We start from the raw sequence: 23,710 nt of genomic DNA, 5'->3' as shown, positions 1-23,710 counted from the left end.
CAGGAGAATCTAGCCATCTGCATGTTTCAGAAACTCTTCCAAATGTTCTTAAACTCTCTACACACAGAGAGCTTCTGCTCTACAGAATATTGAACAGAACGGCACAATTAATAGATGCTTCATTTATTAAAAACCTTCATTGTTTAAGGAAATGTAGTATGTTTGCTGAATGAGTATAGGGGGTTTATGTGACCTGACTGTCTCCGAAGATCCAAACGATCCTCATTACATTTCTGAAGGTCACCTCCGGTATAGGTAGCTCACTGGCTGTGTGCAAAACCCCTCACATTTCTGTGTGCAGGATGCTAGACTCTGTACATTTTTTGAATTTCAGAAATACTGATTCTTCTAGCAACCATGTAGGATTTATGAAGTATACTTTTTGACACAATAGTGCATGACCAGTTTTAGGCTAGCAGCAAAAGCTGCAAGGGGGTTGGTAAACAGCTCCTACTTTGTGCAGGAAGCTGCGGTGATTCTTTCTCCACGTGATTTTTAAGAGCTAAAAACATAAGCTAGATGATGACCCTAGACATAACGTCTGGAGGAAGATTTGAGGGACAGCAGTTTTTTATTTAGATGCCTTTAAAGGTCGGTTTCAAACAAAACTCGCTCTTCACAGGCGCAGCCTCAAAAACACCCACTCATGTTCCCTTTATAGATTATTCACTTTGTCTGAAAAGTGAACACAGTTGATACCTTGTAATTGACAAGTTGTTTCCTCATTTTATTACTTGACCATGATTTGAGAAATGCAGATGGAAAAAATAAAGCTATTTCCTCAGAATAGGAACAGCACTAATAATTCTCCTGAAACTTTTAGTGCCCAGATAGTAAGTGATAAGGCTTTGATAGATTGTCCTACCCACAGGGTGTTGGCCACATCAATAAATGAAAGCAATAACTGTCATGAAATTAGAACAAAAATAAAAAAGTAGATTAATTTTTTAGAGACAGTATATATCAAACAATCCAGTAGCTCAGTTTTATATGAGAAATTATATTTCTGATTATTACTCGTAAGCCATGCATGTTCCGCATGCCCTACGGTGGAAATTAGGGACAAAGGAAGAGTTATAAATTCAAAAGCATAATCAGGTTACAAATAATACATAAAGTGTGAAGGGAGATTATTCCAGAGTAGTGATTGACTCCGTATTCCCAGGAAGAAAAACAACGATATGTAATTTAAATGAAAAATCTTGGAGATGCTTTGTGATTATGTATAACGTTAAGGTACAGCTGAGAAAAATGAAACACAGACTGTAAGGAATTCTAATTCTCTGAGCAACAAGACATGAATGGACTGCCTCACAGTCATGTTTGAAGCCAGATGTTACCATTTTTAAGAAAAAGAAAAGAAATCTACCTCTGCAAAAGGGGGAAAGCAAAAACCTATGAAAATGAATTAAAATAGCTTCCGAAGTCCATGAAGTCATAAAAGCTCCAGCACAGAGTGGCGGTGGCTTCCTCAGTTGACATTTTAGAGTATCTTTGGGGACCCGAGTGCTCTGAAGCGCACTTGAGGAGACAGTCAGCTCTCAGGTTTCCACAGCTGCCATTTTGTTTCCTACTTTTGTTTTTCCTCATGTCTCATCTTGCAAGGCGGCTCCACCTCCTCGGTTTCTCTTGCCAAAGGTTCCTATGGTTGCTGGCCCCATTCTTTTCTCTCCTTTCCCTCCAAATACCGAGAGTGGTAATTTGGTGTTTGGTTTGCCACCGAAACCATTTACATACATGTGGTGGGAATGGAGCATTTGGCTGTTTAGATTCCATTTAAACCTTGAACCCAAACACACGTTTTCCCTGTCCGGAAGCAGATCGCATATTTCCATAAATGGCATCAGCATCCACCCAGTGACTGGCGTCTGAGACCTGAGCGCACCTGTGTGCAGCCAGCGGGGTGCCCTCTGTGAGCCCCTTGTGCCCTATCGGTTCCATTTGCCTTTTTAGATCAGGCATGTAAGGCAGTAGCCTTTGCAATGGTCCCTAAAAGCCTGGCCTTTCCTTTCTTCCATGAGCCTGTGTAGAACTGCTCACTTCCTCTTCTCAAGGTACAGGTCCGTTATCCTCTGCAGCTTTTCATTGCTTAAATTCATACAGGCTGTTCTAGACAGTAAGCAAACCATAAAGCTTCCATTTCTCAAGGCTGTCCTCCATTAATGCCCAGCCTCCACCCAGGCTTCAGCCCAGGTACATGAGTAGTTGATCAGAGAGATCTTTGTGCCCTCTACCTCTCTGTCTTGGTTTACGAGGCCTCTTTCCATTGGAATCCAACCCATCCTTTGAGCCCATTCATATTACAACCTCTGGCAAGGAGCCTTTCCAAGCCTCCCTGTCCAATCTCCTGTCACTGGGCTCGGTAGCTCACTCATGACACTTCACATGGCTTCTGGTATTGTGCACTGAAGGATAAGATACCAGTCTTCCTTCTCCTCTTGAATTCCCCTGCAGATCCTAGTTACGGTACTTTGAGCCTAAAAGGTTCTCAGTAAGGAGTCGTTAATTTGTAGATTGTGAAAACCAAGGTTAGCTATATCATAGGAGTAGGATTGCTCCAGCAAGTGTCCATTCCAGGAGTGCTTCCACCATCAATTTCTGCCCGTTTATCACACCCCTCCCCAGTTTTGGGATATAATTCTGAGTAGTGTCATCTTCTGCATTTTTCTCTTCCTCTTCCTCTTCTTCATCCTAGTTATGAGGAGTGAGGAGGGAGTCCTAGAGCTCTGTGCTCCTGGATAAGCCTACAGCATCTACCCCAACCCTCACATCTCACCATCACCATCTGCCTTGAGACCATCAGGATTCATCTCATATATCTCTTTCTCAGCAAGCCCAGGTATCTAGCTCTCCCTTCTTCCCCTAGACCTTCACCCCCATACCACTCAGGGCAGCCCTATCTCCTTCCTCTCTCTGTTCTCAGAACCCTTCTGTGTCCTCTGGGACTCAAGGTTAGTCACCGGCCAATACCATATATCTACAGCCTCGTCCGTTCTCCTTCCCATTGTTATCGGCAACTATTTCAGAACTTATCCTCTCTCCCCACATTACCCACACCTCCTCCCTCATCCACAGTCACACCTGACCATCTCGCTTCTGCCACTGGGAAAATGAAACAGTCAGAAGAGGCGTCCTGCCACCGGACCGCCCACATCTGCACCCTCAGACCTCTGTGCCTGTGCTTGCCATTCCCCTGTTTCTCTGGGTGAAGCACGTGTCCTGTGGTTGAAGCCAGGCCCTCCCTTGGGCAGTGAGGTCCATTCCTTCCTGCCCCTTCAAGGAACGACGCTATTCCAATGGTCCTCTTTTCCCTCCTGCTTCATCAAAATTTCCCTGTTGGGTCATAAGCATTAGCATTCAAAAACGTTGTACATTCCCCCATCTTAAAAAACAAACAAACCGAAAACCCGACTACATTCTTCTCTAGCTGGTCCACACTGATGCTTCCTCTATGTAAATTCTCACTGATCGCTTCCTTGCTGGTTTCCTTCCCTTGTCAATTGGCTGCTCCTTTTTGTCTCCATTACTCGTTCCTCCTTGTGACCTGCCCCCCCCCCAATACCCCTCCTAAGTGCCCTCATTCAGTCTCATGGCTTTAATACCATCTTTCTGCTGACAACTCCTACATTTATGCCCTTGATCTACCTGGATCTCTCCCCTTTGTTTCCAGCTTGCCTACGTGATGTCTCCTTTAGATCGCTGATGCCTCAAAACTAGCCCCAAACCGAACTCCTCATTTCCCCACCTACCTCTCCAAACTGTGCCTCTCAGTCTCTTACATTTCAGTCAAAGGCAACTCCATCTTACTCAGGTCGGAAACTCCTAGATGTTCTACCAGCACCCTCTACTTCCCGTTCCTGGGCAAACACTGAAGGCTCTACTGTCAAGATATACCTCAAAGTTGACCATGTCTTAACACCCCCACTGCTACAGCCTTATTCCAGGCCATCCTAATCTCTTGCACGGATCATCGCAAGAGCCTCATAACTGATCTTCCTGTGCCCACCATTGACCCCTGCGGTCTATTCTAAACCCCACTACCAGCATGATCCTGTGAAAATAAACCAGATCATGTCACCCCAATACTCAGGTATAGTCTCATCTTGTACCTTTTAACTTTTTCTTCCCACTGCCTAAAATGCTCCTCCCTACTTGTCTGTAGAGCTCACCCCCTTCCCTCTCTCAAGTCTCTGCTCAAATGTTGTTTTCTCGGTCTTTCCTTCTCTGATCTCCTGTTTCAGAGCTGAGTAGCACCTTCCAACCCTCACAGTCCCCACCCCGATGTGCATGTTTCTCTGCAGACTTGGCCCCGATTAACATCCTGCATCCAGTATTTGTTTTCATCTGGATCTGCCCTTCCCCACAAGAGTATAACTTCCATGAGGACAGAGGTTTTTATTATGCCCATTTGTGCACTGCTGAATTCCTAAGACAGTGCATGGCACCCTTGGGATACTCAATACTTGTTGAACAAATGAAGAATATTGCTGATTTTCTCCGCATTCAAGGACAGTCTAGCACTAGTCCCCAGGATGCAGATGTTGTGGGGAAGGAGCTAAGCTGGCCCTGGGCTATTCCTAAACTTCACTCTTCTCTGTGAGGAAGGCTTCCTGTTTTCTCAAGGTGAGGCAGTCCGGGGGCTGTGGGCAGCACGGTCTGTAGCTCCAGACATCAGTGATGGCTCTCATGGCCTTCTGGGCTTGCATCCTTGGGTCTTCTGGAAAAATTTCTGCAGCCAATTCAGTAGTCCAAATTGGACCCAAACCTCAAACCAGTGGCTGAGTACATCGTGTTCTCAGCCTCGCTTGCTATTATTTAACATTGAACATAGGGCCAAGATGCACTGTTTTCTGCTAAGTTGAAAACCAACCAAATACCACATGAGATAAAATAATTCCCTTTCATGTAAGATTTTTCCCATTAGGTGTTTTATCTGAAAACTTAAATAATGAAAGTCTACTGGAATACCACCCTTTATAATTTTCTTGGCCATTAAACAAAAAACAAACAAACAAACAAACAAACAAACAAAACCCCCCAGAAAACCCAGAGCATCACTAGGAGTCAGTAGAGTGGGCATCTGTGAAGATTTTGCTCTATGACTTTAGCAGCCCTGTCACCCTCAACCTCTGAAATATTTAGCTTATTCATCATTTTAATGAATACGTTCAAGCCAAGATAATGGCCCCGTTAAATGCATACATTAGAATTTATTCCCTTCAAAAGGATCTAAACATGCAGTAAACTCTAAAGAGAACACATAGTGGAAGAGGGGAAAAAAAAAAAAAAACACGCTTTTCCACAAAGAATTAGAAATGATACCAGAAAAAAAAAAAAAGAATGAAAGTTCATACCATTAGAAACTTGGCAAGAAAATAACAAGACAGAGGGGAAAATATTATGAAAACAACTCTTTTGCCAAGCAGTTTGTAAATTATACTGTGAAATTCATAGATTTGGGTGAGGGGAGAAAAAAGAAGCTATCCATTGCAACCACATTCTGTCACAAATTATCCTCTGTCCCAGACTGACTGACAGCTCACAACCACATCGTTCCAAAAAACCAGAAGTGGAGAAAAGAGCATCCTGTGCAAGCGGATCATAAAGATATCCATTTCAGGAGAGACCAAAAGGGCAGGGCAGGCAGACAAAGGCAGGCACCCAGAATGAACCTGGAATTTAGGACACACACCTCCGTGAAATAATATCAGCGTGGTGACTTATGTCATCCCAACTTGTATTTACCCGTGCTTCCCGGATCAGTCCCCAACGGAGACATTCCAATCATCCCCTTCACTCTGGCACTGCCATAGTGATCTGATGGCCATGCCCTATTTTGGGCAGAGGGAGGGTCCCTCTCAGACAGCTCGGGGCAGCCCAGCCCTCCTCTCCTTTCCCAAGTTGCTCTCCCCTTTTGCATGATTGCCGCCGTAATCACGTTGCAGCTGTGTCCTGAAGAGATAGAACATTTCATTTTCTTGACCTGCAATGTGAAATGAGTTAAAAGTAAGTGCTAAAGAATGATAATACTGAGCTTACACTGGATGCATAGCAATGCGCTTGTCTGCTTTCCAAAGGGAATGAAAGGCAGCAAGGGAGTCTCTTTTCCTGTCCCAAAGATGCGTAGAGTATTCACCAGTTCTCATGCAGCACAGGCAAAATGTTGGCTAAAGTAAACACCACCATTTGTCAAGTTAACAGAAACAAACGTGACCACTGACAAGACAGGCTCTTCCCTTACTGAGTGTTTATGGTGTATGGGTTGTACCCGTGTTGTTTTTTATACTTCAGTATTTTAGGCTAAATAAAGTTTTTCTAAATTTCTCTCCCGAGTGTTATATTTACTGGCACAATTTAGTTACAAAGAACCTAAGCCAGTCAGTTATTTAGAAAATATATTTGGAGCACTTGAAATCTATTAACTACTGAGGTAAATGGAATGGCTCCCAATATGCCAACATTTGGTAGAATAAAACAAATTTCACTTTTATTGTTTTGAAGTTAAGTTTTTTCCATTGAACAAAAAAGTCAAAATTGAAAAGCATGGTACCCTTTCTCACTTTTGTGAATTTTATGTGTTATTTATTTTTACACAGATTTTTAAATTTTTTCATCTTTTTACAACATACATATTGTATCTTTAAATTTTTCCTAGCAATTTATGTAATTGAACGATACCCTGCAAATCCACCACGTAGATGTAAGTTCCAGTGACATACTGGAATGGTATACTTAGGGTATAATTACACTAAAAAGTAGTAAACAGTATTCGTTTTAAGGTTTATCTGGATAAACCTTGGAGGGATACCCATTCAAACAAAGGAGCAGGACATCCTCCTGAAGTTGTCAGAAATAAAAATGACCTGAAACAGGTAGTTCAGAAGGGTTTGTGTTTGATAAGGAGTGATTTTTATATCACTTCTGCTCTCATTACGATTGTCACTTTGATCGCAAGGTGTATGTGGATGGAAACTCATCTTCTGCCTTGTATCTCTCCCTAGTCTTGACCAGCTTCATCAGTCTGATGGTCACAGCTGGGTTCAAGATGCAGAATCTCACATAAAATCTTAAGATGAATAACTGTTGAAAGAAACATAGTTTACATGTTTCGAATGGAAACAGATGGAAAGTTCTTAGAATTAGCCCAGCGTGGAATGCACCAGACACAGTGAGGGCTGTTTTTCCAAGAATCAGGTGAAGCATGAACGGGAAACTCAGTGAAAGGATTGAGTGGGCTGGTATCAATATTCAGTTTTAATTACATTTATTTACCAAGGAAAACAAGAAGAAAATTCTAAGGTGAGAGATGTGGCCATAAAATTTTGCTTTCGGAATGATCTGTCCTGACCACGTGGTGAGGACAGTGGCCTGGTGACTAAGATGCTCAACCCTGTCACACATTCTGATTAAGAGAGTAGAAGCCCTTGAAAAAAAATGGATTCTGCCTAGTGACTTGAACATTACGTTCCTAATATTTTCTCATCCTGAACTCGTTTAGCAGAGGAAATTGATATTTCATCAGACATGGATTTGACATTCCATCACATTATACCGTAAACAGGACAAACATTTGGGAAATGGGAAAGCAGGCGAGCTAAGACAGTAGCCACTGGACGGCTTTGTTTAAGTATCTCATTTAAACAGATATGAAATGTGTGTGCCAGTAGTGTGATCATCAGCTGCTTCCCACTTTGTGAATAAATTGCTTAGAAGGAGTCTTTTGCCTACCAGATGTGACCTAGATTTAGAATTCCAAAGGCAGGGGAAAAATCTCTATTGTGTTAAAAAAACAATTGCTGGTAAAATGCATGGTAAATGAGCTTATCTCACGTTTCCAGGTGTTTGGGCTAATATGTTATGGAATTACTGCTTCGCTTATGAAAAATAATTGAGGAAAATGTTCCAGCAAATCAAATTTGGATAAAGGCTTAGGAGAGCTATTGTGTTGTTAGCAAGTTTTAAAATGGCAGAAAGAGCAGGGAGCCAATCGAGATAATAAAAATATTTTAAAAAAAACACTGTTTGAGAAGAATCTCTTCTAAAAGGGTCAGAGCTGGGGGTGCTATCCAACTTATGGTTTAGTAAAATATTGAAGAACAGTATGAACAATTACCCTCCTTTCAGTGCATATGAAAGCTGTTGAAAAAAATTAAAAGCTTGCCTGTCTGCTGGCTCTGATAAGTCTTATTACTCGGTTAAATGCTGCAGAATTTCTTTTTTTAAATGTAACATCTTTATTCTCTTACTCACCGTCTGTCCTTTTTCATTTCCTTTTCATCTTCAGGAGCTGCCACCCCGAAGCCGGTTCCAGAACCCGAGAAGGAAACAGACCATACAGTCAAAATTGCTGGAGTCATTGCTGGCATCTTGCTGTTCGTTATTATATTCCTTGGAGTTGTGCTGGTAATGAAGAAAAGGTGAGCTCCCAGCTGTTGCCAGAGACATGGTTCTACCCCATTGTCTGCCAGGTTGCTTCGTGTGTGTGAAAATATTCATTTGTTTAAGTGGTTTTCATGGCCAAGACACATCTGTGACTCCGTTGGTATTTTTCATCATATAGCATTGAAGGTTATGAGACAAAATTTAGAGTAATGGCTGTGGTGTTGTAGGAATATGCAGAGTATATGATGCCAAGTTAACCTAAGACCATGTGTCTTCCCACACTTTGGTGCATAAAGCTTTACAGAATCTCGAAAGACATTTACTCATCAGGGACTTTTTAGTGTCGATTACTGACATAGTAACACAGTTGATGTTCTCAAGGACATGAGAAAGAAGAGATTTCCTTCACGTTATAATGAAGATAATGGTGATGACAGAATTTATTGAGCCCATGTTGTGTGTAGGCACCACCGTAGGGGCTTAATCAGCGCAACACCCCATGACAAAGAGACTCTCAGAAAACAGCCCGATAGGAGCACAGGCCATGGGGTGACTGAAAACAAGAACTAAAGCACATTGGATGTCATCAGATGGCTCTGTCTAGCTGGGGGGTGGCCTGGGGGAGTAGAAAACACAATGTGGCTATAATAAGCAGTTGTCACCTCCCACACTTAAAAAATATACTGTGCCTTTTGTGTATAGAAAAAAACTTAATGATACAATTGTTCAGTTTATATAAAAATTATCAACATAAAAATATAGATGGCAAGCAGTAGCGTAAATTTTTCCATCCAGAGATAATACTAGGATCTTAATCCTTTTCTCTGTAGTTTAAAACCAATTATAGACGGGAAGTAAAGTCAAGGATAGTAGGAGGTGAGGATGGAGAGGTCAGCAAGTCAAGGTCTTGAAAATCTTGTCTGTCATCTAAGGAGGGTGGACTTGGTGCTGGGATCCACTGGTGGCCTTTAAGCAGGTGGTAAGGTGATATCATTTTTGTCCTAAAAAGATCACTCTGATGTTAGGGTTGAGCACTGTGAGGAGGGAAAAGAACTCAAGTCAGGAAGACCAGTTAGATGAAGAGGGGGCAGCTTTAGAAATGTTAGGAGGTAAGTTTTAGTAGTCATTTGAAGGCAGAAGCCCAGGGGAAGGGAACAATTATAGTAAAAACCTAGTTGCTTGAGGGAAACTATTCCCACTCAGACAGTGTGGAATATGGAAAGTAGACATATGCAAGGAGTGAAGATTGGAGAGGTCGGCTTGTCACTTTTTCAGTTCACTGTTCCTATTAAGTTTAGTGGAAACATCCACTGGACAGTTGGATGTGCTGGTGTGGACTCAGAATAACAGTTTCCAAAGTCAAGTCATCAGCCTATGGCCAGACTGAAGACTGGGTTTGGATGAGATTGCTCAGCATCACTGTAGAGTGAGAAGGAAGTGAAGGATGAAGGGTAAACCTTGGGTAACACAGTATCTAAGGGGTGAGTTCATATCTATCTGTCTATCTATCTATCTATCTGTCTGTATACACACACATATGCATCTTTTCTTGATCTGTCCTTTGTTTTATGTTTACTATTCTATGTAGTCCTCAGGACAAACCATCACTCTGTCCTAGCTGCACATGTCAGTAATGGGTCACCATCGTTTGATCACTTCTTTCCCACTTGCTTTACATCCTCAATTCCTTTCTCTCTTTTTCCACCCATAATTTAATTTCCCCTCTTATTTTTTTTTTCCCATTTTTATGTCTCGTGATGAGACCTTTTAAGATCTACTCTCTTTGGAACTTTCAAATATGCAACCTGGGATTATTAACTATGGTCACCATGGTGTACATTATGTCCCATGACTTACGAGTTTTACAATGGAAGTCTCCTCATTTTTAATTCTTTTTTTTCCTTTTGATTTCACTTCCCTGTAACTTTCTTTTCTTCTTCTCTAGCTATTTATCTCTATCTCTTAGTCTTTTCCATGTTTCTCCTTTTTTATTTCTTCTTCTCTTTCTTCTCCATCACCTCTTATGCATTTTTCTCCTGGATATGCCTTGTACCCCTCCCAACATCAGTGTTTATTCAGATAACTTCTCTTTGTTACCAGTGGTTATTCCTTTTTTTTTTTTTTTTAAATATTATTCACTATAAATTCAAAGCGATAGTAGGCCTTTCCATGCCTGGATATTCAAACTAAACATTCCAAAGGGATTTATTTTTAGTTGAGGGAATATGTTGCTTTTTTGTGCCATCTGGCAAGCTCTCTGTGAGGAATAGCCTGAAACTACTAATCCAGTTGCCCTTGTGACCTTAGCTAAATGTCATTTCATCCTCCAAGGGTCTATTTCTGCTGGATTAATTCATTATTCTACCTAGGTCTCCCAGGTAGTCATGGAGGTTATGTTATAAATTATGCATTTGAAGAGATTGCCTACGGTAACATATGGTCTTGATACCACATTAGACTAAATACCAATAACTCATATCAAATTTACATGATCATTTACTAGGTAATAGTCTTAAAAAGGTTGTTTTCATAGCATGTGCCACTTTTGTATTTGGTTGTTGTTTTTTTCTGAAATACAGAATATGCTCTCTGTGGGGTAAATTTACCAATATATCATTTCTATAAATATAAAACTTACAAGATTTAGACCTCAGCAGTCATGGCATATTTAATAGGAATGCTTAGAAATTCTAAGTGCTCAAGGTTTTTCTCCAAAATTTTAGTCTAAATTTTAAGTTGTATTTTTAAATACTTAAAACTTATTTATTTATTTATTTAGAGAGAGCACACATGTGAGCTGGGGAGAGACAGAGAGAGAGAATCCCAAACAGGCTCTACTCTGTCAGTGTGAGCCCAAGGCAGGGCTTGATCTCACAAATCGTGAGATCATGACTTGAGCCAAAATCAAAAGTGAGACATTTAGCCAACTGAGCCACCCAAGAGCCACTAAAACAATGTGTTAATCATGGATAAGTTGCAGATGTATCATTGATAGGTAATAAGCCACATGTTTGGTTAGAAGAACACTGAATTGAGTCTTTTATTGAGGTCTGTCAGTTTTGGGTGTACAACATCATGATTCAACATCTGTCTACACTGTGAACTGATCAGCACAATACATTTAGTTAATCCATCTCTCACAACACATTGTTACAGAATTTCTTTTCTTGCGGTAAAGTCTTTCAAGGTCTATTCTCAGCAGTTTTTAAATACATGCTACCGTGTTATTAACTAGGGCTGGCCATTACTTCCCCAGGCTTATTTATTCTACAGCTGGAAATGTGTACCTTTTGACCCCTTCACCCACTCTGCTCCCACCACCCCCAGAAGAACACCGAACTTAGATTTCCACTTCCTAAGTTTGTATTTTAACTAAGTTTGTGATTCTGAGCTTCTCTGGGCCTTAGAGTCCTCATTTGTGAATTGAGACCATTACACAGGATGATCTCTGAAGTTCCTCGCACTTTCAGTTGATCTGTCAGGTTTTCCGTAGGTAGTGGCCTATGGTGACACCATGCATTTGCTGTTCTGGGAATACAGTGGGCAGCCCATCATCATATGTCATTATTTAAGCATACCCCATAGTGCTTCCAAAGGCTGTCTTTGTTCAGTTGGCTCAAGTCTAGAAGTGTTTCTTGGGGAAGAGCTTATCTGTTAGCCCCATTTCCTGCTGTCACACAGCAGGCACTCAATCAGAAGGAAGGAGCAGGGATGGGAATGAAAACAGGGAAGGAGAGAGAGGGAAGGAAAAGAACGGCCTCAGGTGCAAGGCTCAGTTAAAGCCTGATGCTAATCGGAGGCGGAGGCCTTCCTACATGGGCTAGTTAGTCCACGTTGCTTTGGCCCGCAGCCCTGTGTGACAGCCAGCTCAAGTACGTGCCATTGGTCATAATGACAGACTGGGCCCAGGAGAAAGCGTGCTGAAACAAACTCATCAGTATTTCTGGAAGTACAATGGAAGTCTGTCCTGCTGAGGAAAGGTCTGTACTTACCGTGTGTGTTTATCAGCATGCCAGGCCAGATGGGCCTGAGACCCTGGGAGGTGGGGGACAGCAAATTTAATTAGGAGGCATTGCCAATCAATGGCTCAGATCATACTGCTTTCTGAAGGACAGGCCTTTTATAAAAAGTGGTTGCCAGGGCACCAGGGTGACTCAGTCAGTTAAGCCTCCAACCCCTGGTTTCAGCTCAGGCCACGATCTCATGATTCCTGAGTTTGAATCCCACCTCCAGCTCTACGCTGACAGCACAGAGCCTGCTTGCAATTCTTTCTCTCTCTCCCTCTCTCTCTCTCTTCCCCTCCCACTCTCCCTTTCTCTTTCTCTCTTTCAAAATAAATAAACTTGAAAAAAAGTAGTTGCTGAAGGTAGGCCTCTAATAGAACACGTAAAGTCCATTCAACTCATGCTAACTCATGGAATTCTTTTACATCAAGCCAGTAATGACTGAAAATTGAGATAACCGTCAGTTTTATTTGGCTATACTGTTCTAGAAACTTATCACCAATGAATGACTAATTGTTAGTTTGTTTATGAATATTAATCCATTGGAATCTTGCCTGGACTAATATAGCCCTGAAACCACCTTTTCCTTAAAAACTGTTACAAAACCTTTACGTTTATTTTTATTTTATCCTATGACCGAAGCAATTTCTTTTTATTTTCCCTTTTCCAAAAATATGTGTTCTTTTGAGGGTGTGGTGTTTGGATGCAGCAATTGTTGAGAAAGGGTAGAAGATGGATGTGAAATGAAAGTTTCATACAGAGCAACACCAGGGTTTGAGGCACTGACCTCCCCTCTCCCCCTCCCCCATGCAGTCAAAAATTCATGTAACTTAACTACTGCTAGCCTACTATCAATTGATAACTTATATATAGACAAATAACGCATAATTTTATGTCATATGTTCTATGTACTATATTCTTAGAATAAAATAAACTCAAGAAAAGAATGTTATTTGGCAAATCATGAGGAAGAGAAAATACCTTTACACTACTGTACTGGAAAAAAAATCCGCGTATAAGTGGACCCACACAATTCAAACCGGTGTTGTTCAAGGGTCAATTGTATTTTCAAAATTAATATAAAATAGGTTGACTCGGAGATACTTAGTATTTATCATTTTTCATCAATGTATAATTAAATATATTTCTATAAATGAAAATACCTGCATTTTCAACATTTTTCATAGGGCATAATTTATCTCAATAACATGTTTGACAGAATTTGGCATACAAACACCATCAATTTTACCCTGCTTAATTATATTTACCATTGTTTCTAAAATTGATATAGATCTTTTAGAAATTTGAGAACATTTATATTAATTATGGTAATATTCCTGTCTCAGGTAATATTCCTGTCTATTTATTGAGGTAAATAGAAATTACAGAAGTTGTGGCTCTATGAAGATAATTAAAGAGATCTGAATTCTTAGTCAAAATAGCAAATGCTAGCTGTTCAACTACATGAACACCTGTTATAGGCAAATGTAACTGTTTTAATCTTGAAGCTCTCTACCACTCTCTTTTTCCAGAACATATTTTAACAAGTGTACATTTTGCAAATGCAGCACATGTCATTAAATATTTAGAACCCATTCTATTATACTTAAACAATACTGATTCCGAGAAGAAAATCTCAATAAAAAATAGGAAGATTTTCTGAAGACATCATGAAACAAAAAAGATAAGAGAGAAAATTTGATGAAAGCTCTAGTTTCAAAGGGATGCCTGCAGCATGTGGCTAGAGGCAAGTTGACGTTACCTATAGCTCTTCTGCTATAGCTGTTTACACATGAGGTAGGACTTTTCTTCCCACTATAGCTCAGTATGAGTCGTATGTGGAAAATGTCTTCAGTCTGGATGCTCTGTTATTTCAAAATCACATTTTCTGAAACTGCATCGAGAAAGTCATATGTAGACGTTTCATTGTGATTATTATTTAGAACATGTGTACTTGATATGCAGCTGTATAAACAAGCAGATGCTGAGACTTTCTGCTCAAGCACCTGCTTTGGCATGTATGAAGCAGGGTATCTGGGTCCACAAATAGGGGTGCATATGTCATCCTCATCTACCAATCAGTTGATGTCCTTCAGTTTTCTCGATGATAACTGGACAGGCTTGTGGTGCAAAGGTAAGTTAGACAAACCGACATATTTCAAGGCCCCCTCTAACCTGGACTTAATGTAATTATCCTAAAAGCTCCTATATTAGCCCCTATTTCTGGACTCAACCAGATGGTTTGACTGTGTTCTATTCCATTCTATTAAGGGTTCTTTGGGAGCTCTTTTATAGGGAAGATTTTATTTTAAACAGGAGGGTGGGGGATATAGGCACTAATTGTTTACTTTAGTTTTAGTTTATAGGGGAAAAGTGTCAGAGGATGGTAAGGGGCAGCCACTGGGCTTTTGAACCTTAACAGATCTGGTTTGAACCCCAGCTCCTACTTGGTTAGGAGTGTAAATGTGAATGAGTTACTCACGATCTCTGAACTTTTGCCATGGGAAATGTGGTGATGATACTACCAGGTACATCACAGGGGAGCGTGAGGATTAAATAAGATGACTCATATACATAGCTGGTGCTTGATAAATAATAGCACAGGGGCCCAGGAGTTTGGAAAATTGTTCAAGGTGATACAGGTAGTGCAAGGCAGAAGCTAGCATAAGTCAAGTGTGTCTGGTTGTTAACCACCCTGTTCCACACTTACAGCCACAGCATTAAACTCAGAGATGCCTCTTGCTCCATTAAAACTCAGTTATGTCTGGATCCATTAGTCGGAAACAACAGTACAGTCCTCACCTTACTGCACTTTACTGTCACTGTAAGGCTGCAAGTATTTGAACTCTGCCAGCATGCTTTGGAAAACAGCTAAATAAAACCTTTTTCCACTTCCTCCTTTACAGAAGTGTTTTTTAAATCCTTTCAAGTATGAGTATCTCATGTCATTTTCATGTCAGTAAGTTTCCTTCAGATTAACTCACAATAGCGAGGGCGCTATATCTTTGTCTGGTTTAATGACCGAAAGAACTTTGTTAAGTTTTATAGTAAGCCAGGAAGGGTGTGTTTTACTCCAGCCATTCCTCTTCAGAGACAAACTCTAGGGTCCGGGAGCAGAGTGGAGTTACCAGCTCTCCCTCAAGAAAGCCAACTATACCCACCTTGGCTCTGCGACTTCTAGGCTGTGTGACCGTGGGCAAGCTGCTTGGCTTTGTGTCTGTCCTCCGGGCTCCTTGGCTTTGTGATCCCCAGGCATACCAAGGGCATAATAAGAGTACTTACTTTGTAAGAATATTAGGAGAAGAAAATGGATTTTTACTGTCAGAGTGCTGGCCCCAATAAATATTAACTATATTAACAATATACATAACGTGCTGCCTCAGTTTATGAGCTGTAGCTGACTCTAGGTTCAATGTGCATTGCATGCATGCCTCAAAGATTTTGTTTCCGTACTCAAGAGACGAGCAAGGACAAAAGGCTGTCTCTCCTGTAGAGGGGGTCCACCTCTCCTTTGCCCACAGAGAACATAAGTCTCTAACTGTGAAGAGAGCGAGGAACACAGCTGCTACAAGGAAGACAGCTCACGGTTCCGGTAGTCGGAGGCCAGGCCTTGGTGCAGGTGCTATAGCTGCACACACAAGGGGAAACCACGCTCGGGCCGAACTCGCCCAGCAATGCGCTCTCTGCACAGGCCGCTGCTCAGTCGAGGGGAGGGCTGGACTGCGGCTTACAGGGAAGTAAGCCAAGGTCCTGGGGCATCGATACTACTGCTCTTAGGGATTTCCCTCTAAGCCCCGAATTCTCCTGAGTGGTCATGGTCTTGGCATTCAGCACAAATACTTTGCGTATCCAAACCTATGAGGCCCAGATGCAGGAAGGGGCCACGAGGTCCACCTCTAGGGCCAGAACGGAAGGACAGCATTCCTCTCTGCAGTGTGCTCAGGAGTGCCGGCATCTATTTGGACTCCCTGCACCTGCCTTAGATCCTGCTCAGCTACCTCCCTCAACCCCCACAGGTCAGGATCAGCCTCTGGAGCCTTCTGGAGTGTGGACCCCGATGCCTTGTTACTAGGCACCGGCCCCCAACCTGCACACATTGAGTGGGGTTCTTACTAGCCATCTCAGGGTACTCTTGTGCTGGTTTGTATGGTTAATGCCTATAGCTTTCCAACACAGCTCACTTTTATCCTATATCTATTAGCATAGCTTCTTAAAACTTGTTATTTTGGTCTATCTTACCTCTAAAGCTTAATTCCAACAGTACCTAAAAGGGTGTTAAGAGGGAGGTGATATTTAGCCCCAAAATTGACCATTCTCCACAGGTGATATCCCCAGATGATGTGCGTTGATATTCCCAGCTCAGTGCCACCCAGGCTCTCCCTATTCCATAGAGGGTGTCTGTCTCCATCTATGTGGACCTGACCTCACTTTTTAGTTTGTAGAGTGGGAAATGCCCAGGGTGTAAAAGCTGGGGATGACTTTAAATCTGTCTTCTTGGTTAGTGAATCCAGGAATTCAAACATGATATGATCGTTTTTTCAAGGCACTCTGTGTAGCTCATTTGTTGAGCATCCAACTCTTGATTTCAGCTCAGGTCATGATCCCAAGATCGTGGGATCAAGCCCCACATTGGGCTCCTCACTGAGCATGGAGCCTGCCTAAGATTCTAGATTTTCTCTCTCTCTCTCTCTCTCTCACACACACACACACACACACACACACAAATAAAAAATATATATATGATCAATTCTTTCTAGTTTTGTTTTATATTGTTGAGTGAAACAGTAATGAAAAATAGAGTATAGGAGAAATATGTATTACGTATGTATGTATGCATTTATTTATTTAAAATTGGCCATTGTCTAACCTGACTTCTTTAGGCAAAATTCATAGTCCCTCTTCTTCTAACGTAGATCTAAATTTCTTTTTAATAAGGAAAGGAGTTATATCTGAATCTTTGACTTATGTTTGTTTATAGAAAATCACATATAGTTAAATTTTAAAGAGGATAGAGAGGGACCACTATGTTAATGAGGAGAAGAATGCCTCTCTCTCTCTCTCTCTCTCTCTCTCTCGGCATATCTCAGCATTATAGATGCGGTACTGCATTAAACAATGTATTGAGGTGAATAGGAAACGCATGGTTTTCCCCAATGTCCTCGCCTTTTAAGGTGCCCAGGGCTTCACTAGATCCATTGGAAGTAGTTTTTGTTGTTGTTTTTTTCATATATGGTGTTTCCCCATCGACACTGCTGTGGTAGAACTGAACTGAAGTTATTTTTATGGCTTTTACTGCAACAAGCGAAACTTGCCTTATTTATTAAACTCAGCATACTTCTATTTGTTTGTGAACACAACACAAAGCATAAAATTGACAAAAATGTAGCCCTGGTTATCATATCTGAGAATGGCCCATTTTATCACGCAGGTGAAGGAGCGGGCATGAACACAGCTCCGGAACGTTAATTATGTTCCCCAGGCGACTTGAAGCAGCACCTGCCTAAATGCCAGACTTCCAATTTGGACACTGGAATTTGGTGCTCTCCTCACTCACCCCTCTCATTACAGCACTCACATACACTCCTTGTGTGCAGGCTCTTGAGTTACCTGGGTCTCCTCTGTCTTTTCTATTCGATTACAGCATATTCAAGGCTGTGATGTGATTTTTTTTTTTTTTCTAACTGTCTCTGGCACTCAGCTCCCATGCCCTTCAGGGTGCTTTGCAGGTGGGAGGCATGTAGTATATTTAGCAATTATAGACAAAACTCTTCTTTAATGCAAGCTCTTCAGTGCAACACTGGACTTTGAATGGCTGTGGCTTCTTCTTTATTTGGGAGATGTATGTTTTATAATAGCATAAGATATTTTGGGGGGCACCTGAGTGGCTCAGTTGGTTAAGCATAGGCTCTGGTCATGATCTCACAGTTCATGGTATCAAGCCCTGCATCGTCAGGCTTCACACTAACAGCACAGAGCCTGCCTGGGATCCTCTCTCTCTGCCCTGTCCTTGTCTGTCTGTCTGTCTCTCTCTCTCTTTTTCTCAACATAAATAAATAAAACATATTTTTAAAAAAGATATTCTTTAAGTTTCCTGTAGTATAAGTATCTTGGTGGACAGATTCCCTATTTTGAATATCAGCATGCTTTTTTAGTTTTTATAACAATTACAGTAAGGGGTGCCTGGGTGGCTCAGTCAGTTAAACGTCCGACTTCGGCTCAGGTCATGATCTCACAGTTCGTGGGTTCAAGCCCCTCATTGGGTTCTGTGCTGACAGCTACGTCAGAGCCTAGAGCCTGTTTCAGATTCTGTATCTTCCTCTCTCTCAGACCCTTCCCCGCTCATGCTGTCTCTCTCTCAGAAATAAATAAAAACATTAAAAAATTTTTTTAATAAAAAATAAACAATTACAGTAAAACCTTGGATTGTGAGCACCTTATTCTGTGAGTGTTCTGCAAGATGCACAAACATTTCTAGTAAATTTAAACTTGATACATGAGTGATGTCTACAATATGAGTAGTACATGAAGCCAAACGTCACATGATCCCAACTGAGCCAATAGTTCTTGAAATTCGCTTTGCTGTAAGAGTGCTTTGGATTACAAACATGTTTCCAAAATGAATTACACTCACAAACCAAGGTTTTACTGTGTTTACATCGTTAATTTAATGTATTAAAATAGATTAAATGAATAGGGATATATTTATATTGAGATACAGCTCAATTAAAAGAAAAATGGGTTCATAACTCTCATTTATTTAAATTATTATTTACTTTTAAACCACCTCTGAAACATTTCTTATAAAGTGTGTACTCCTTTGGATAGTTTCCACAACCAACGCCAATTTATATAGAAATCATTATGTTCAAAAAATGAATAAACAGCCTCAGGATGAATTTTTTTATATGTGAGCATGAGTCCTAAATAAATTAAAATACCCAGTTTGTCAGGTCTTCCTTTCAGTGGGTTTACAATGGAAATGTTCAGGCTCCTTCCTGTCTTTGGTAGCTACTCCAGGGCCTTTTGAAATTCATTCAGGTTTGCTCATTTCCAACCCTTTGGCCTCTGTTAGCGCTGCCACTGCATCCTTGCATGGAAATTGTTCCTTTGAGTGTGTACTGATAGGAGTGTATGATAAACAGCGGTTACCTGTCCTCTTGTCAGAAAGAAAACATTAACGGAAACAAAATCAGGAAAAAGCCATTTACTAAACAGCTTAGTGTAAGTATATAGTTACTGGGAACTATCACAATGGCCTGTATTTTTTTTTAAGTAGTTTATTGTCAAGTTGGTTTCCATATAACACCCAGTGCTCACCCCCACAAGTGCCCTCCTCCATGCCTGTCATCCCCCTTCCCCTCCCCCCCACCCCCATCAGCCCTCAGTTTGTTCTCAGCATTCAAGAGTCTCTCATGGTTTGCCTCCCTCCCTCTCCCCCACTATTTTTCCCCTTCTTCTCCCCCATGGTCCTCCGTTAAGTTGCTCTTAATCCTTTATATGTGCAAACAAACGGCCTCTATTTTTTCCCGATTTGCCTAAAAGCCTGGGTCGGAACTCAATTGATGAAGAATTCAGCCACTCCTAAGAGAATGGGCCAGTTATCAGTGCCTAATTCTTAGGTATGTTCTTAACCATTTCTAAAAGGGAAGGGAAAGAATCTCAGAAATATTTAAGATTTATTTTTAAATATCTATTTACTTTTGAGAGTAGGGGGATCCAAAGTGGGCTCAATGCAGGGCTTGAATTCACAAACCGTGAGACCATGACCTGAGCCAAAGTCAGACACTGAATCAACTGAGCCACTCAGGTGCCCCATAAATATATTAAGATTTTGAAAACAAAGTGCTGACGCAGTATTAACTGAAATTCTTAGCTCAGTGACTGTCATCTGGGAGTAGTATTGCCCCCTTCGGGGACATTTGGAAATTCATAAGGGTGTCTTTGTTGAGAATTGTTTAACTGAAATTGTGTCCACTGGTTGTATAGTTTTGTAGATACAGTACTTGAGATTTTTCTATTATAATTTATCAAGCTAGAATTGACTCAGACTTCTGGTCTTGAAGATCGCAGTAGGTACAGTTTAAGGGTCAAATCAGAACTGCCTGTGGGGCCTGTAAAGATGACCCAGGTGAGGGGCTCCTGGGTGGCTCAGTCACTTGAGTGTCTGACTTCGGCTCAGGTCATGATCTCAGGGTTCGTGAGATTGAGCCCCGCATCTGGCTCCATGCTGACAGTGCGGAGTCTGCTTGGGACTCTCTCTCTGCCCTTTTGCTCTGCCTCTCCCCCACTTGTGCTTTCTCTCTCTCTCTCTCTCTCTCTCAGAACAGATAAACTTAAAAAAAAAAAAAAAGACGCTGGTGAGACTTTAGTGAGGAGTGTGTCTCAAAAAGGCCTCTACCATTCACGTTTGGTCAGGTATACTACGCTGTCACAGACCTTCCTGTCCCCTCTACTCTGAGAAGCAAGAAACCTTCATTTCTTTTATTAAATCTCCTAATTTTTTTTTTATTGGCAACCAGTTGATTTTTAAATTTAAATTTTGGCCAGATAAAATGGGTATCTAGTCACCAATCTGTGATTCCGACTTCTATTCTAAGATAAGCCAAGCAAGAGACATTTAAAGGACCACATTTTACAATGTTTTATCACCTGTGTTTCCAGCTATAGGTATTGTCTTATGCCAGACAAAGACAACAGACCCTTTTGCCCTTGCCTCCACTCTGTCCAGGTTCTCATTAATACCTGTGATGCCCTCACATAGCGAAACTGGCCTGCAAAAGCATTTTGTAAGTTGGTGGTTCCTACTCAGAAACACACAACTTGAGCTTCTCTTAGCTTGTGGGTGAGGTTGCCAGGTGGCATGGATTAAGTGTGCCTCCCGTTTATAACTAGAGCACGTCCTTGCTTTTTGCACTTCGAGATGCTGACTCCTGCCTCTCTCTGTCTCGTCCAGGTTTGAGATCTTTGGACTGTAGATGAACCTCAGGTAGTAATTTCTCTTAGAGTGTTTTTACTGATAAGATGTCACATTAATCATCATTCTAGTCCTTGAAAACAATTCCCCCAGCATAGAAGAGGGGCCTAGGCTTCACCCGGTAATGCTCTTCTTTCTGAATGGGCTCTTGAGGGGAGGCCAGCCCACTCTAGCAAGGCCTTCCTTCCTCAGGTGACTTTCCTGATGGAATGTGCCCTGGGCGCTCGGGTCCTCGTGCTGCTTAGGTTAGCCTGGGTAACAAAGCCAGCNCCTCCCCTGCTCACGCTGTCTCTCTTTCTCTCTCCTAGAAATAAATAAAAATATTTTTTAAAAAATCGGATATCATAGATCAAGCTTTATGGCCCCTGTAACACTCTGGCTGTTGATTCCCTTATGCTGAGTTTGAGGAGTAATATTTACCAATCTGAGATTAAAATGATAGTATATATTTCTGTNATCCACGCCAGCACGCCTACACACACACACACACACACACACACCCCTTTGTAACCGGTCTTTAAGAAAAAGAATCCAAATTGAAACAACTTCCAGTGCCCTGGGGCTTTGAGCTGCCTGCGGGTCCAGTCCACACCACGGTGACCCCACTTGGTCTTGGCATCAGGCTACGGTTACAAAAGTGGTCTGCTGCTTTCATCTGCCGCAAATTCCAGAGCCGTCGTGGCACATCTAACAGACCTGCCCCACACACCTGCCACCCCATCCTCAGCCAGCCTCTAGCACCTTCCAAAGAGCCCACAGCAGTCTACCAGTCAAGTCACGGCCATGCCTCTAGCACCTTCCAAAGAGCCCACAGCAGTCTACCGGTCAAGTCACGGCCATGACACGGCTCGTTCCTCAGGCTGGGCCACCCCACTTGCATTCCTTGGCAGGAAATTGCTCAGGTACCAGAGCTCCACTGGCTTCACTTTCAAGAACAATTTAATTTTCTACATCCTAATTGCTTTGTTGGTCTGTGGACTCAGATGATCCATCCATTTGGGTCTCCAGACAGTTTCTAACTCTTGTCCCCAAACTTCTCCCTAAATACTAAAATGGATTTTTTTATGTTTTTATTTATCTCTGAGACAGAAAGAGAGACAGCGTGAGCAGGGGAAGGTCAGAGAAAGAGGGAGACACAGAATCTGAAACAGGCTCCAGGCTCTGAACTGTCAGCACAGAGCCCAACACGGGGCTCGAACCCATGAACCGTGAGATCATGACCTGAGCCAAAGTTGGATGCTTAACCACCTGAGCCACCCAAGCGACCCTAAAATGGATTTTTTTAACATGGAACTTCCACAAGTCTAGCTTATTGAATGTCCTCTCAAGTCATGAAATACTTACTGGTGTTGCAATGGTGAGGTCAGGCTCTGTCACTCCACAGTCAGCCTGAAGCACCCCTCTGCTGTCCACAGCTGAGACCATGTTGTTAGTGATTTACGCCCAAGGAAAATGTGCCAAGCACAGAGGCCTGGACAGTGTTCTAATGAAGAAATACAACCTAAATAATCAGTTCTTTTTCTATGCACCCTTTTCGTTTTTGATCAACACAGATGTAAAGAACAACAGAGACAACAAAATTTAACTGAAGTTGTAAGTTGCTAAGGGAAACGATAAATCATTATGTGAAGGGAGAAGCCGATTAGAGGAAGAATGGGACTGATTAATGAACATCATTAACAAGTTCAGTTTCAAAGGTCAAAATTATAGATCTGATTATGTGCAATGTGACACTCTTTATTGATGTTCAGGTCCTTTTGCTAACAGAGCTAAAGGACATTCCCAACAATTATTTTAATACCATGTGTTCTATGACTTAGGAAATTTTGAATTCTCAAAATATCTTTTAATTAGTATCCTGACCAAAGCATTAGCTTTAGCATTTTTAATTTAAGTTGAGGGCACTCAGCAATCATTTCTCTTTCAGAAGTTACATTGCTAATTTTAGTGATAATATGTAAAGAACCCACAATAATTAAGCTGGAATTCTGAACAAGTAACAAATCAAGTTAAACCAAGGTAAATGAAATAGCCATAACCAAGATCCATAAATTAAGAGAGAAACTAAGTAGGGGCCCCTGGGCAGCTCAGTCAGTTGAGCATCTGACTCTTGATTTTGGCTCATGTCATGATCCCAGAGTGTGGGATCGACCACCGCGGCAGGCTCCACACTGACTGTAGAGCCTGCTTGAGATTCTCCCCTCTCTCCCTCTGCCCCTCCCCTGCTTGCCCCCTCTCTCTCTCAAATAAAAATATTTTTTGAATATTTTTAAAAGGAGAGAGAAACTAAGTAGAATATGGAAAAACAAACGAAATTTTTGGATTCTAAAATGTTTTTTCCTATGATGAC

The 23,710-nt window shown here is 41.6% G+C and overlaps 1 protein-coding gene across 4 annotated transcripts in view; it reads left to right on the top strand.

Annotated features, from left to right (window-relative positions):
* The window catches only part of PTPRM (protein tyrosine phosphatase receptor type M), a 588,144-nt gene that overhangs the window by 351,569 nt on the left and 212,865 nt on the right, over positions 1 to 23,710 (top strand). For all 4 annotated transcript variants that reach the window (XM_077778076.1, XM_077778074.1, XM_077778075.1 and 1 more), the window contains one exon: positions 8,285 to 8,417. In XM_077778076.1, the coding sequence (XP_077634202.1) occupies positions 8,285 to 8,417 (133 nt within the window). The remainder of the gene's footprint in view (positions 1 to 8,284; positions 8,418 to 23,710) is intronic.

The sequence above is a fragment of the Crocuta crocuta genome, unplaced genomic scaffold (genome assembly GCF_008692635.1).
Source record: "Crocuta crocuta isolate KB4526 unplaced genomic scaffold, BGI_CrCroc_1.0 scaffold26, whole genome shotgun sequence".
Classification (NCBI taxonomy): domain Eukaryota; kingdom Metazoa; phylum Chordata; class Mammalia; order Carnivora; family Hyaenidae; genus Crocuta; species Crocuta crocuta.
Note: the sequence above shows the minus strand (reverse complement) of the source record. Positions and strands in the feature narration are given on the sequence as shown.